General features: G+C 37.0%; 1 protein-coding gene across 2 annotated transcripts in view; it reads right to left on the bottom strand.

Annotated features, from left to right (window-relative positions):
• pik3r2 (phosphoinositide-3-kinase, regulatory subunit 2 (beta)) overlaps positions 1-15711 on the bottom strand; it is a 48399-nt gene that overhangs the window by 7799 nt on the left and 24889 nt on the right. For both annotated transcript variants that reach the window (XM_077227899.1, XM_077227889.1), the window contains 12 exons: positions 13203-13295; positions 12567-12638; positions 8667-8807; positions 8297-8495; positions 8122-8207; positions 4893-4998; positions 4700-4798; positions 4354-4534; positions 1717-1842; positions 1492-1634; positions 667-843; positions 29-100 (listed from right to left, as the gene is read on the bottom strand). In XM_077227899.1, the coding sequence (XP_077084014.1) occupies positions 29-100; positions 667-843; positions 1492-1634; positions 1717-1842; positions 4354-4534; positions 4700-4798; positions 4893-4998; positions 8122-8207; positions 8297-8495; positions 8667-8807; positions 12567-12638; positions 13203-13295 (1495 nt within the window). The remainder of the gene's footprint in view (positions 1-28; positions 101-666; positions 844-1491; positions 1635-1716; positions 1843-4353; positions 4535-4699; positions 4799-4892; positions 4999-8121; positions 8208-8296; positions 8496-8666; positions 8808-12566; positions 12639-13202; positions 13296-15711) is intronic.

The following is a 15711-nucleotide window of genomic DNA, read 5'->3' as shown; positions in this document are numbered from 1 at the left end:
TTCTGAATACAGACTGAACAGAACTTACTCTTCTGATTCATTAATTAAACCCAGCCATTCATTGATCTTCCTTTGCCTGGTGCCTTTCTGAGTCAACCATCTGCAAAGACAATATCAGTGTTGTTAACATCACCAGCGGTTACCTGTGAATAAATAACCAGTGTACAGAGTATCCTGAATCTACAGCATCACAGATTTTTTTTATTTATTGTGAGCTTGCAGTAATGCCTGTGTACCGCAAAATAATGTTTTTATATTGTGTTGTCTTTACTGGTGCCATTGTTCACAATAAAAAAAAAAAAACTACAAAATTTTGGGTTCAGTAAGAATTGTTTCAACAAATTTAATATTTTTATTTAGCAAGGATACATTAAATAGATCAAATGAGACGGTAAAGGCAATTATAATGTAACAAAAGATTTCTACTTCAAATAAATACTGTTCTTCTGAACTTTCTACTCAAAGAATCCAGAAAACAATTAAGCAGTACAACTGTTTTCAACATTGATAATAATAAAAAATGTTTCTTGAGCAAAAAATAAGCATATCAGTATGATTTCTGAAGGATTATCTGAGTAATGGCTGCTGAAAATTAAGCCTTGCCATCACAGGAATAAATTACATTTTAACATTATTAAAATAGAAATATATGGGGGCTGTTCTTACACAAGGTATTGGTCCCTTAGCTTTCTCAGCTGTATGAGGTCTGGTTTCAAGCTGTTCATCCTCTTGTCTATCTCTCGATTGTCTGTGGCTTGCCTCTTTAAGTCCAGTTCCAATTTCCTCTTGCTGTCATGAATCTCTGTCACTCTGGACTTCAGCTTTTCAGAGTTGCTCTGAATTCTGAATAGACAGTGAAAAGTTTTCCCTCTGATATACGGTGATTAGCATAAGTGAACACACTCATGCTAAAGTTAAATAAAAAGAGATTGGCATGGGGTAATTTCCATAAGATCATCTCTCAATGCAAATCAAACCAGCTATCAGGCTAACTGAAATACAACCATCCCAATCTCTTGGTATGGTGAAGGGTATGTGATGATGTGGGGCTTTTTTAATTCCAAAGGCCAAGGGAACTTTATCAGGATGCATAGTATCCTGGATCCATGAATTAACTGGCCTTTAAAAATAAAAATCGGCCTGCCTCTATGGGAATTTAACATAGGGGTGTCCTGACTTAAGCACCCTATATTTTAAGGAAGAACATTTATTTATTGACGATACATTATTCATTCACAAAGAAAATTTATGTCCTTAAAGGTTGGATTTTTCCTCATTTTTTAAATTAAGGGATTTAGATCAATTTCCAAAAGATGATTTTTGAATTCCTCTTTTTCGTCAACTTCAGCATGGGTGTGTTCACTTATGCTAAGCACTGTAGAAGCCAAAACATGAATCGAATTCAAAGTTACACCAGGCAATTATGGATTGTATATATATATATATATATATATATATAGTGCTCTGATGTGTAATGAAAAACAAGATTACCTCTCAATCTCCTTGTCATTGCCTTCTCTGCGAAACTTCTCAATGTTCTCTCTGCTGAGGCGCTCCTGGGTCTCACACTGCTCCTCAAAGATCTTGATGGTCTCATTAAAGGCCTCTATGGCTGTTCGCTTCATCTGCAGCTCCTGAGAGATTGAACAGACCATCTCCATTAGTGACTCTGTTAAGATCCCAATGCATTTAAATGAAAGATGAAATGCGGCCTACTTGTGATGTGCGTGTGTATTCTTCATACAGTACATCATATTCACGACTCTTCTCCTGATACTGCTCGTGATAAACCTTCAGCTGCTCTCCTACCGCCTCAATACTGTCCTCTTTCACCACCTGATCCTGCAGAGCACAAGAAAATGTGTTCAAAAGCCTTATTCCCCCCCAATTGAATTCATTATTTCCTCAACCTCAAGTTGGTTTTAACTAGAAATGTGCCGAACTATATACAGTGCCCTCCACAATTATTGGCACCCCTGTTTAAGATGTGGTCGAGGACTTCTAAAAATTCTCCTTTTTTTAAACAACATAGAACCCAAATCCAAAAAAAGAGAAAAATCCAACCTTTGATTTAAGTGATTTAATGATATAATTACTTTGGTGGTAAAAAAAAAAAAAAAATCACACATTGAGAAAAAAAAAATTGAAATCATGTGTCCCACAATTATTGGCACCCCTGATGTTAATACTTTGTACAACCCCCTTTTGCCAACAAGACAGCACTTAATCTCCTCCTATAACATTTCACAAGATTGGAGAACACAGAGAGAGGGATCTTTGACCATTCTTCTTTGCACAATCTTTCTAGATCATCCCGTGTCCTGGGTCCTCTCTTATGCACTCTCCTCTTCAGCTCGCCCCACAGGTTTTTGATTGGGTTGAGGTCTGGGGACTGAGATGGCCATGGGAGGACCTTGAGTTTGTGACTGCTGAACCATTTTTGTGTAGATGCCACATGTTTTGGATCATTATCCTGCTGAAAGACCCAATGACGACCCATCTTCAGCTTTCTGGCAGAGGCCATCAGGTTTTTATTTAAAATGTCCTGGTAGTTCAAAGCGTTCATAATGCCATGCACCCTAACAAGGTTCCCAGGGCCTTTGGAAGAGAAAGAGGGCCCACAGCATCACAGATCCTCCACCATACTTCACGGTGGGCATGAGGTGCTTTTCGGCATACTCATCTTTTGTTTTACGCCAGACCCACTTAGAGTGTTTGTTGCCAAAAAGCTCAATCTTAGTCTCATCTGACCAAAGCACACGATCCCAGTTGAAGTCCCAGTGCCGCTTAGCAAACTCCAGACGTTTACGTTTGTGAGTGTTAGTGAGAAAAGGCTTTTTCCTTGCTTGTTGGCATGTCTGATGGTTGTTTTGGAGACTTTGTGACCCTAAGATGCCACTCTTTGATGCAATTCTGTGACAGTGAGCTTAGGATTTTTTTTACTTCTCTTACCATCCTCCTCACTGTGCGTTGTGGCAAGATAAACTTGGGACCTCTTCCAGCCTTGTTTGTCACTGTTCCAGTTGTTTTAAACTTCTTAATGATTCCTCTGACTGTAGATACGGGCAAGTAAAGGCGAGTGGCTAATTTCTTGAAGCCATTGCCTGACTTATGAAGGTCGACACACATCTGCCTTACTTGAATGGTGTGTTCTCTTGTCTGTGCCATGTTGACAAATGGGTAAGAGAATTAGGCTTCTGTGTCACGTCATATTTATACCCCAGGGAAACAGGAAGTCATGAATTACTAATTAAAAGTTCCTAGATACCCTGACCAACTTTAGCAACTACAGAAAAATATATTTAAAAAAAATCAATTAAATTTTTCAGCGGAATTGTTAGTGGTGCCAATAATTGTGGGACACATCATTTCAAGTTTTTTTTTCTAAATGTGTGATTTTTTTTTTTACCACTAAAGTAATGTACTTCAATCAAAGGTTGGATTTTTCTCTTTTTTGCATTTGGGTTCTATGTTGTTTTAAAAAAAAAGGAGAATTTTTAGAAGTCCTCGACCACATCTTAAACAGGGGTGCCAATAATTGTGGAGGGCACTGTATACACACACAAGTCCGCAGTTTTTCCCAACACCAAACATTATTTGTAGCGCGCCAGATCGCTGTAGCGCCTCAATTCATGCAGCGTGGAGTGCAAGCCTTTTCCTTCACTTTAATACAAGTTATAGCACAAAAAACATGCATTATCACCAAAAGTTACGTTGAAAGATACAGTACGACTTACCGAAATGTAGCATGTCTCATGTAATCGCTTAATCAGTGTTTCAACAGTGGAAAGTAGTCAATAAAACGCCTTGTAAACAATATGTCACTTAACGTACCTCAAGAAAGTTATTCAATGTTCACAGTTTGTTAGTTAGCTAGCTATAAAAAACACTAGAGGAGCTTATTTACTGTTAATTATATATGTATGTTTGAATAAATTTGTCATGAAGGCAAGTGTTTATGTGCAACTTATGTGCATACAAACATTTCAGTCTTTATTTAAGTGTAATTATATCTGAAAATACAATACTGAATATTTAGTTGAATATAATAGTTTGGGCTCTGTTGTTAATTTTTGATGAAGCACAACATGCAGGGGTCTTACAACATTTCTTAAAGTTGGAGACTAATTCTAATAACAAATTTAGTATTATATATTATTATATACCAGAAAGCTAAATAAAAAGGGTGGTTGCTCTGAATAGCCATTGTATGGAAAAGATCTATAAGAATATTCTTATGTACGTTATGAAGGTAAGTAAATAATGACAGAAATGTCAATTTCAGGCAAATTATACCATTAATGTGAAAAGACGGCATCAGTTTGAGCATTGTGAAGAGTGGAGGCATCGCACCTGCTGGTATTTAGACACGGGGAAGAGCAGGCGAGTGTCCAGTTTGGCGTTGTACTGAGTCAGTGACTCATGCCGGTAGTGGTTGATGAGCTCCACCACAGAGAAAAAAGTAAGAGGCTCTGAAAATCCGTACTTCCCCCCGCGGTAAAAAACCTTGATCAGTTTGTTATTGCCTCCTTTCCTGGAATAAACAACACAATGTTTTGATCATGTTGTGTGTCCCTGTTAGACATTCCACTTTGTAATCATGCATCGTAACCAAATGTTACAGCAGCACACCTATGCAACGCATTCATCTCCCATTAGATATTAAACAAAATGCAGTTTGGCCTAAGGAAGCGCTCACCTGAGGGTCAAGGTGTACTCTCCCTGCACTTTGCTTGAAGCGTCCCTCACCAGAAACGTACCATCAGGAGTGTCTCTCATCTTCTCATTCACTTCCTCTCTAAACCCGTGTGCATCAAACAAAGATTTGTCATATACAGAAATGTGTGACAATCTTAATATCAGCTGACCTGGTAATTATATCAGCGGTTTACCTTAAAATGTCTCCCCAGTACCATTCAGCGTCACTCAGTAAGCTGTTGTTTCCATTGGTCACAGATGAGGCCATGGCTTTGGCTTTGGCCGGTTTAGGAGGGAGAGCTAATTAAACAAGGCAAATAAGACAAATATTTAAAATTAAAATAAATAAATCTTTGTTTATCCCCACACAACTGAGGGTAACATTTGCTTTCACGACTTTCATGCATCGTCACTATAGAAACGTGCAATGTTATATTACCCTGACAGTGTCTCTGGAGCCACCTGTCTTGCTCGAGGGCGTAATGCTGATCGCCCAGGGACCAGCCCTGCAACCTTTCAGTTACCAGCTTACATATTTAGCAATGACACAATGTTTTCTCTTCTGGTGTAGGGTTTATGTCTACACTACAGGGAAGACGCAGCTCTTTTGATTTCTTTTTTTTTTTTTCATTTTTGTAATTGAACTTTCAGCATCATTACTCCAGTCTTCAGTGTCACACGATTCTTCAGAAAATAATTATAATATGCTGCTCAAGAAACATTTCCTAATCAATGTTAAAAACAGTTTTTCAATTTTTGTGTTAACCTTGATTTTTTTTTTTCAGGATTCTTTGATGAATAGGAAGTTCAAAAAACTGAATTTATTTGAAATAAATATCTTTTGTAACATTATAAATGTAACTTTTGATCAATTTAAAGCATCCTTGCTAAATAAAAGTATTAATTTCTTTGAAACAAGTCTTACTGACCCAACAGTTTTGAACATTAGTGCATGTCTGTGTGTGTGTGTGTGTGTGTGTGTATGTATGTGTGTGTGTGTGTATATATATATATATATATATATATATATATATATATATATATATATATATATATATATATATATATATATATATATATATATATATATATATATATAACACCCACACACCTGAACATTTCCATCTTATGTCTATAATATAGTGCATTTGTGGCATGTTGTTGATCACTAAAATAATTTAACACATTCCTCAATTGTTACAAATAGGCAAATTTTATGTAAATACTAATTTAATGAAAATGAGCAGTACTGCAAAATAAATAAATGTTTAAAAATATGCAGCAAAACAAAAAAGGAAAAATTTAAATAACATTGTTTACAGAAGTGTAACCAAGTGTAAAAATATACACTGCTTGGTAAATAGTAAATATTTCCCAGATAAAATTTTAATAATTTGCTTTGGTTTTGGTCTAAATCACAATATAAAGCCAATTATTTAACTCTGGAAAAACATGTAGCCTGGAATATAAATTAATCTACATAGATGAAAATATAGAGCTGTCTTTATATTTTAAGATGGGGTCGCTAACACTCTGGTAGATCCCTCTGACAACTGTGAATAAGGGCCCTTTCACACCTACCTTGTTTGGTCCGGATTTTCGGGCTTTTCAGTTTGATCCGAATCAAAATTACAGGCGTGAAACCTCCCCCGGACCAAACAGACAAAATTTGATCCGACGAAAAGAGGTAGTCTCGGTCCGGATCAAACTGAACAAAGGTTTGGTTCATTTCAAGCGTGAAAGCATTTTCTGTATTGTTCGGACTTTCAGACCATTTACAGGAAGTTCCGGTGGTTCTTGCAGCATTGCTGGCAGTCTTCAACTCCTTTCTTGCTGGCGATGATAAAATGTTCGCACAACGAGGACATTCATTTGTCGAATTTGAATTAGCCTCGAGTATAGTTGGTGCTGCAGGTAGTAAGGGTGTCAATTTTTGTCGATTTAAAATCGAAATCGATCGAAATTAATTCACAAACTCAAAAATCGAAATAAAAAAATGGAATCGTCGATACTGCCACGCCCCCATGTCGCGCCCGTGATGGAAAGTTCGGATCGTTTTACTGACTCTATTGTTCAATCTCGTTCATCGAAATGAACTAATCTTTTTTCTAGTCATTTCAGGGGCTTTAAATGTTATACTTTTAACAGGTAAATTCCCCGAACACATCCAACGCAATCTTGATCATATTCTGAATTAAGAAATCATTATAATGCAGTCAAAAGTAATTTACAGGGAACATTAATATTTGACCTTCCGAGTCTTTTGTTCATTTGTCGCATGACAGAGGCAATGAACGGATCGTTCATGAACGACTCATCACGGCGCGGGGAAAAACCACACGTGTTGAAAGGCTGTGAGTCCTCTAACTTGGATTCTATGCCCGAGCCCGAACTTGGCCGATATTTCCCATCACTATCCTCGGGCCGGGCTCTTGATCTATAGACGTGCACTCCCAACGCAATAGAGTGTGGCGCGGGACTAGATTTGATGGCCGAGTGCGAGCGCGGGCGGTAATGCACTCACTCTGTGTGTGCGGGAGAATAAAAAGATTCGCGGGACTCCCGCAAACTAGAAATATCTATGAATAAAACATATAAAAACTAATACATTTTTTTCATCTGTTGCAAAAAAGCAACAACAACAACTAAAACAAAATAGAAACGATTTACAGGCCAGAGTTTCTATTTATAACATGTTTGCAGCGTTGAGCGATTTAGCCAATCACAGACATATGTATTGATTTCTTGAACGCAATGACCAATCAGAAGCATTTAAGATAGACTCTCCTCACCGCTCAAAACTGACTTTTTGTTCAGTGCTGAATTCTGTACGCTGGCAAATCCTCTAATTATAACAAGCAAAGTGTAGGCTATATATTATGAAAGATTCATTGTGCAGCCAGCTTCACTGATAATAACAGAGATGTGTGAGATTGCGATGAACTGATGTCAGCTTTTTAGGAGCAACAGCAACCTGTGCTTAAAAAAAAATAATGGAGAATCGAATCTAACCGTGACCTTAGAACCGAAAATGTTATCGAATCGGGGATTTAGAGAATCGTGACACCCCTAGCAGGTAGTAATGCTGTAATAATAACAGTATAGTGGCAACGATATGCGTCTGTTCATTCATTCTTGTCAAAGTTACTCGCCGAATTGACAACACGCTGACATCAGACGCACGTCCGTTTACAAACCAATTAATGTCAGCCCACATAGATGATGATGACAGGACGGACGCAAGTATGTCATGTAAAGATCTTTTTAGTTTGCTCACATAATTGCAATGTGAAACCAAACCAAAACTTAGCGAATGTATAAAACGTATCATAACATGAACTTTGGTTCGGACCTTGGTGCGGACTTTCAGGTGTGAAATAAAGCCCTAAAAAGCATTACTATTATATACAATAGATAACTCACCGGGAGGGGTCGGCTCTTGTTCCCAAATTCTCTCCAAAATAAGTCTCTCAAATGCAACCGCAGGAAACCCCTCATCTTCCTCCGACCTGAAAATCAAACGCATAGAAATGGAGATAGTTTGCACATGTGCACATTTCCAGAATTTGTCTTCAGCCAATAGAAGCATCATACTCACCCGCTCACAGGGCCCCTGATCAGCAGAGGGCCAAAGATTTGGCCGAGGGTGTGAATGTCGAGGCCGTTGTGCTCCGCGCACTGGCAGACCTTCTCCAGGTGTCTGAGCAAATAATGCAGCGTCAGGACGTTCTGCAGTGGAACTTCAGGCTTCCCCAGTGCCTCACACAGCTGCTCTCGTCGCCTCACGGAGGGAACGTCTATTCATGAATGACATCATCGTGAGCGCATAGGCCATCAGATGCGCAGGCAAAGACAGAGCAGACACTCAGCACATTTGAGCTGTTTGTTCACTGAGTTCATATAATTCTGATACGGTCTATACAAGGTGCTCTTTAGTCCTGCACAGATAAGTGAAAAGTGGCACATACCTGATTCTAGTTTCACTGCTGCCTGAAGGTCTGTATAAACAGAGGGAGGGATGATGGGGGCAGGAAGTTCCTGCAGGTACCGAATAAGAGCCTCCGAGAGTGCATGAATGTCCCACTGTCCCACGTCCAACTCCTGCAGCTCTGCACAAGACAAATGACCGGTCACATCTAGGGGTGGTGAAAAAAATCGATTATTGATTAATCGCGAATATGTTATGGACGAGTATGAATCGATTATTAAATCTTCAAAAATCGATTTTTTATTTATTTTTAGAAAAATTTGCATTATTTTATTCTGTAAACAAATTTATACCGGAAGTTGAACGTCACGAACGCGCCCAGTTCCAGTTAGCAAGCGGGTGTAACGCACTGTCTATGGTGTAACCAGCCAGAGCGAGTTAGAGCAGGTGTGTAAAAGCCTGTTTGAGCCTATTTACAATCGTATTTGATTGCAGAGCGCCGTAGCGCAAGCACTACCTCTCGCTCGTTCCTCTCTCTCTCGCGCGCGCTCTCTTACCCTCATATGAGGCGCCGTTTAGGGCTTATATCAAACTTGATTCACGCACACATATATGAAACACTTGCATACACATATATTTAGTAGTCAAACATACATGTATACTGCTGAATGCTCAAACAAATACATATGAAATGCACAACGACACACCTACAGTCGCTCACGCACATACACGCAAACTCTTCACACACGAGATGCGCGCACATACAAACTCTCCACGCACATAGCCTACTCATATGAGACACGCGTGGCACACACAAACTCTCCACACACATATGAGACATGCGCGCACACACTCATATGAGACGCGCGCGCGCACATAAACTCTCCACGCACATACTGACGCGAGCACACACACACACAAACTCGCGCACAAACTCAATGAGACGGAGACACAAACTCGCGCACAAACTCAATGAGACGGAACACACACAAACTCTCCGTGCACACTCATATGAGACGCGAGCACACACACACACTAGGGCTGCAACAACTAATCGATAAAATCGATTATAATCGATTATGAAAATCGTTGTCAACGAATGTCATTATCAATTAGTTGGTCTGCTTACGTCACGGGGAGCGTTTACTGGTACGCACACACACGCAAGGTCTCTCTCCCTCAGGCGCTCTGCCGAGCGCGCGCGCTACACGGTTTGGAGCAGTCTCTTCTGTCTCCCATGCGCGCTCTTGCTTGCGCGCTCTAGATTTCGAGAGTTTGAACTAATTCGCGGGCATCAGGGAGCCGCAATCAATATGCGGGAGACTCCCGGGACTTCCGGGATGTCTGTATTTTGTCTCGAGCATCAGGTTGCGCAATCAGTTCGCTCGCAAGGTAAGTGATGGATTAAAATAGCGCTACCGCAGAAATAGGTTAAATTAAAACGGTGTTTACAAAGCGAAGCACTAAATATAAAGGCAGTTAATAACAGCAGCAGTAAAATATTGTTTTTTAGTCACTGTACTCAGTGGTTTTCAGCCAATGCTTGTGCACTAATGCATAATTTCTCCTGTCCTTTACTCAAGCCTGTTAGCTTGCTGGGTAACGTTACCTCCATTCCGTTCTCTTTTTATAGCATTTGTCTACTAAGTTTTAATTGTTTTTCAAACGCGATCTACTGCGGCTCTACGTTCACACAATTGTTTTCAGTCTTTCTATATTTATTTAATCGATTTATCCTTATATTATTCTTTTATATATAATATATATTATATTCTTTATCCTTATATTCCTTATATATAATTAATTTTAAATAAAAATTAAATGAATTATATATTTTAGATGTTTTTAGTTTGTTTTTAGTTCAGATATTCACATCTGAACAACATGTCTGTGTAAATTTGTTTTAACAAAAATTGTGTTAAAACATAATATGTTGGATATCATTTTTTTAACAATAATCATGTTTGTCAACTTGCCATCAGCAATTATCATTAAAAACAATGCAAATATTGATATTAGTAAAACTCAATGTGTGGCTTTTGCACTTTTTAAAGTACACTTTTACACATAAATACCCTGATTTACGGTTTTATTTAGTTATAATAAAAAAAAAATCTAATTTAATTTCTATCCGATTAATCGAAAAAATAATCGTCCGATTAATCGATTATCAAAATAATCGTTAGTTGCAGCCCTAACACACACACACACACAAACTAGCGCACATACTCATCTGAGACGCATGCTCACACAGTACATGATATGATTCTCAGTGTGAACAGAAATCACACATTGGTAAGTGCATTTTTTGTTAACAGAGACAGAGTCCATTGCTTTTATTGTTTTTGGTTGTTTTGTTCATTTAAATAGTCTTTAGAAATAAGAGTTTATTGATCTTTGAAAAGGTGTACCTTCATTATTATGCCATTATCATTATTTTAGAAGAAAATGGTCTAAGAACGACTTTATTAGTTTATCGCAATAATTTCTTGGACAATTTATCACCCAGCAAGATTTGTTATCATAAGTTACAGTAAGTTGTTCAAAAATGTTCATTTTGTCTTCTTAATGATTAAAACTGACAATTTTCTTCTAGAAAGGTGTTCAGGTGGAGAGAAAACCTTTTCTTTACCTCGATATGTTTCGACTGCAACCTACAGTCTTCCTCCACCTGAACAACACCTTGTCTTTCTAGAAGAAAATTGTCCAATTTCTACAGTATGTTGGTTCTGATCTACTTCCTAAAGGAAATAAGCCTTTCATTTATTAGTTATTGTTTAGTTCAACTTGATGAGTCACAACATAATGTGATGTATTCATTTCTGTGTTCTACAGAACATAAGCTACATACAAATAATTCTTAAGTTATAACTACACGACACAGAAAGTGCTTTGAGTTGTTGTTACTCAATAAAAGAGTTAAGTAATTCAGCAGCTGACTTTTTTAATACTGCAATCACTTTGTAGTGTATTTTCGTTTACTGTTGTGAAATGGAAAATCAATAATCGCTAATCGAGAATCGTTAATAATCGAAAATTGACTGTAATCGAGTCGGGACTTCAATAATCGTAATCGAATCGAATCGGGAAATCAGACAGATTAACCACCCCTAGTCACATCATGATACACGCACTAATCCACTAGATCTAATCCAAATACATCCGTTTCAAGCACTTTAGAGTTACACAGAGTTACATAAATATGTTGTTACTTATGGTAACCAAGCAGCTAATTGCTGGGTTATTTTATCCTACCCTTAACAGCATTTTATTTTGCCGTATCACTCCTGGTTATCACACTTTTGTGATTATGTTTATAACATTTTAGGATTCAAAAATAAAAACAAAAACTGTAAAATGAACTATAAATATGTATTTCATTTTATTACTAATTATTAGTAGTAGTACAAGCAAATATTATACTTATATTTATTATATACAATACATTATATAATATTTATTAAATAAATAAATGTATTTTAGACAGACGGATAAATGGATAATTACACAGAACTATTTAAATGATTATCTCAGAATTATTTTTAAAAAATGAGATCACCAGTAAAAATTTTAATATTTTGTAGTTTTATTATTTAATGCAATGTTTTTTCCAATGTAATCATTTAATTAAAAAGTTACAGTTAAAATGTTAAAGACGTTTTAATAATTTATCAGCAATGTTACAGCTGAAAACAATGTTATCAATAAACAACCTAGTTAAATAGAGAAAATATTTAAACCATGTGCACAGGCTAACATCAAAACTAAAATGAGACAAACAGAAAGACTTACAGCTACTAAGAGTAACATACAAAAACACTAAAGCAAACAAAATCCTTAAGCCCTGCCGCTGTACATGTTTCAAAGTATGTGGATAACACTTTTCCACTACTGCGAAAGAGAAGACAGTCAAAAGATGAGAACAGCAGATTTAACTTACCAGCTAGGCTCTGTCGTTGACTGTCAGAGGCTGAAGCAGTGGATGTCCTGTAAAGTGTCATAGAGTCCAGACCTAGCAGAAAATCGAGGCATTAGCTCATCTCTCAAAAATAGATCTTCCATGCCAGCTTGGATTAGAGAAGCAGTCACATCTAAACATTAAATGTAAAAGCCCGGAGATATAAATATATCCAGTCATGCTATCGGGAGAACTGGGAAAACAGCCTAGCTGAATCCCTGAGCTCTGTTTTAGTCTGTGAAGAAGTGAGAAGATGGCTTCAGTCAAGCCAGACAGTCCAAGCGCGTCACTCAGTCTCTCGCTCAAGGGGAGAAAGAGAGGGACGGCTCACAGTGAAAGAGGAAATCTGGATGGTAATAACTGCCATATGGTGCAAAAAGAAACATTTTTCACACTTCTGCCTCCAATATTAATTTCAATGTGGAAATATCTATTAAAAATACAATCAATTTAAAAAAAGAAATCCAAGGTAACTTTTTATTTCCGTTCTTTCTTGTGGTTGGAGGCGCTCTGCAGGACTCCTGCTCGCTCTGGATTTGAAATATCATGTGTCAGGTTCTCTAACGAACAAACCACAAACAATAAAGCCCTTTACATTACATTCAATAAAACTATTACCTGTCAGCTCAATTGCTTCAACCAACTTAATAAGATTTTGGGGAGCTGTTTCTAGGTGTGTGAACTGTTTGGTCAAGTCCAGGACTGGAGCAACTGAAACGGGCAGAGAAAGAGGAGAATTTCAAATCAAACTTCTGCTTATGTGCTTCCAAACAACAGCTGAAAATAAGCAGCAGCTTATTTAATGAACATCAAAACCAACAACTAAATTATATCACTTACTGAATGTTTTGTACAGGGGTCAATGACAATTATATATATATATATATATATATATATATATATATATATTATTTTTTTAAGAAATCCTAGCACACAGTTCTTTATACCATTTTCAAAAAAAGTTGACATTTAATCACTCGACTGTCATGTGGTGTAACCATCAAGTAAAAAGTAATACCACTTTCCTTACACCTTGAATGCATGTGAGTGCACACATCTTATTAATTATAATTCACATTCTTAATATATTTTACAAGGTAACAAAAAATATATATATATTTTTACAAATATCAAGAATTATTAACTCATAAATATATTAAGTTTTTGGGGCGTCACACCAGACCAAATGACACTTTACCACCTTAAATAACTGCTTTGTCACAAAAATCTTGGTTGCACCATATGACTTTGATTTGAAGGACAATTGTTTTTTAAATATTAATAAGCAGGGGTTTTCCACTAAGAAATAATCCAAGATTATGCTTTTTAATATGGTTTTCTTTATACCCTAAAAGAAAAATGACCAGAGTGAATTTTAATGTGTATTCAATTAACTGTATGAATGCATTTTAATGTTTTTTTTTAAAAAATAGATCCCCAAAAAAAAAAGCATCATATCATGGACCCATGGGATCACATTTGACGGTTTCCTTTTTTATAAATAAAATTAGTGCCATAAAAACTGTAAAACCCACATCCAAAGTAAAATGTGCCTTAGCACCAGCATTTACTCTGGCACTGTTCTTTCTCATTTTTGAATTGTGGTTTGCAAGATTACAGCCTTCTCTACCTACTGTTGTGACTCAGTGTCCCGAGGCCAATGTTTTAAATTTGACTTTGACTTGCCCGTTACCTTTTTTAAATATAGCGCTAAATGTGCAGTCCTTCGTGGAATACTAAAGCTGCCAAAAGCAGCAACTGTCTAGCGGAGAAGGCTGTTGATGTGATATAATGAGAAGGCTATTCTATAAAATCTGTGTATTTTCGCATCTCAGACTACAGAGCCTGTGCTAAACTCAACGCAGGCCACGTCTCCCCCTTCTCTTCTGTCTTAGGGGTGTGATGTCCGTGGGAAGTATAATTGCATATGGTTTTTATATTGTGCTTCCTTCCTTGCTTGTTCTATTGGTTAAAAAAACCCTCTTGAATTCGTTCAAAAACTATTTAGAATAACATTAAGTAGATATTAGAACACATTTCAAAATTAAATAGTAAAATATTGTATTAAAAAAAGAAACGAATGGATGGAGCTACACAGAAGAAAACAAAGAAAAAAATGTCTTTATCATACAAAAGCTTTAACCTGGTGTAAAAAGCCCTCCGTTTCCTTCTGTATTATCCACCCCTTCTGGAGCGAGCACTGCCTTGGCCCTCCTTTGCGTGAGTGGAGCACAATAAACGATTTAATCAAAAATCCTGAACAAGCAAAACCCCACTGGCCGTGTGCCAGACCCTCCTTTTCAGGCCCACCACAAAGAGGCCAGAGTTTGGCTGCCTTCGCCTCCTGGCAGTGCAAGGCTAAACCACGTCTGATTATTAATTTTGGAGTTCAGACGAAGTGCCATGTCAGCACATTCCACTTTTCCACTGCACGTTAAACATGGAACTCTGCTCGCTTTTCCCTCTTACGGACACGAAGCCTGCCTCTTCCGCCCACAATCTTTCCTCATCTCACACAGTTACCTCAACATGAATCCATGTCCTATCCTTAATCCATATAATATCTATATCCTAGGGATGCATTACAGAGACTTCCAAACTTAATTTTTGAATTAGGAATTCTATTTTTTCTAGTCAAGTTACCATGGTTACTAAACAGATAGAATGTGATTCTAAGTTAGGATCTTTCTATAATACAGCCCCTGAAGAACAAATTTAACTAACATTAACATTAAACTACATTCTTCTTTTTCATTTTTAACTTTAGGCTGAGATTTCTTTGTCAAAGACAATTTACTCCTGAAGACAAATTGCTGTTTTACAAATATTAACAATGATATTTACCATTTTGCAAAAATATAATTTAGCAAATGTCTTTACTTACAATACTTTTTGTCTAAGGATACAATGACAGTATTGTTTTTTCTCCCAGACCTATCACTTCTTCTGATTACCAAGTTTTTAATTTTTTAATTTAAATTAGTTTCATTTTTGGGGGGTACCTCCAAAATGCCCAAAAGACTTTAACTAAGAAAAAATTTCAAAGTAATACAAGTTTCCTTGCCTCATAATGAATTTGTTTTTAAATTAAATTTTTTTTTCTTTAAAAGAATGAAATTCATGAAAA

The sequence above is a fragment of the Siphateles boraxobius genome, unplaced genomic scaffold, assembly GCF_051911475.1.
Source record: "Siphateles boraxobius isolate OS27281-9 unplaced genomic scaffold, OSU_SipBor_1 1, whole genome shotgun sequence".
In the NCBI taxonomy this organism is placed as follows: Eukaryota; Metazoa; Chordata; class Actinopteri; order Cypriniformes; family Leuciscidae; genus Siphateles; species Siphateles boraxobius.
The sequence above is the reverse complement of the archived record's forward strand: the minus strand, read 5'-3'. Positions and strand labels throughout refer to the sequence as shown.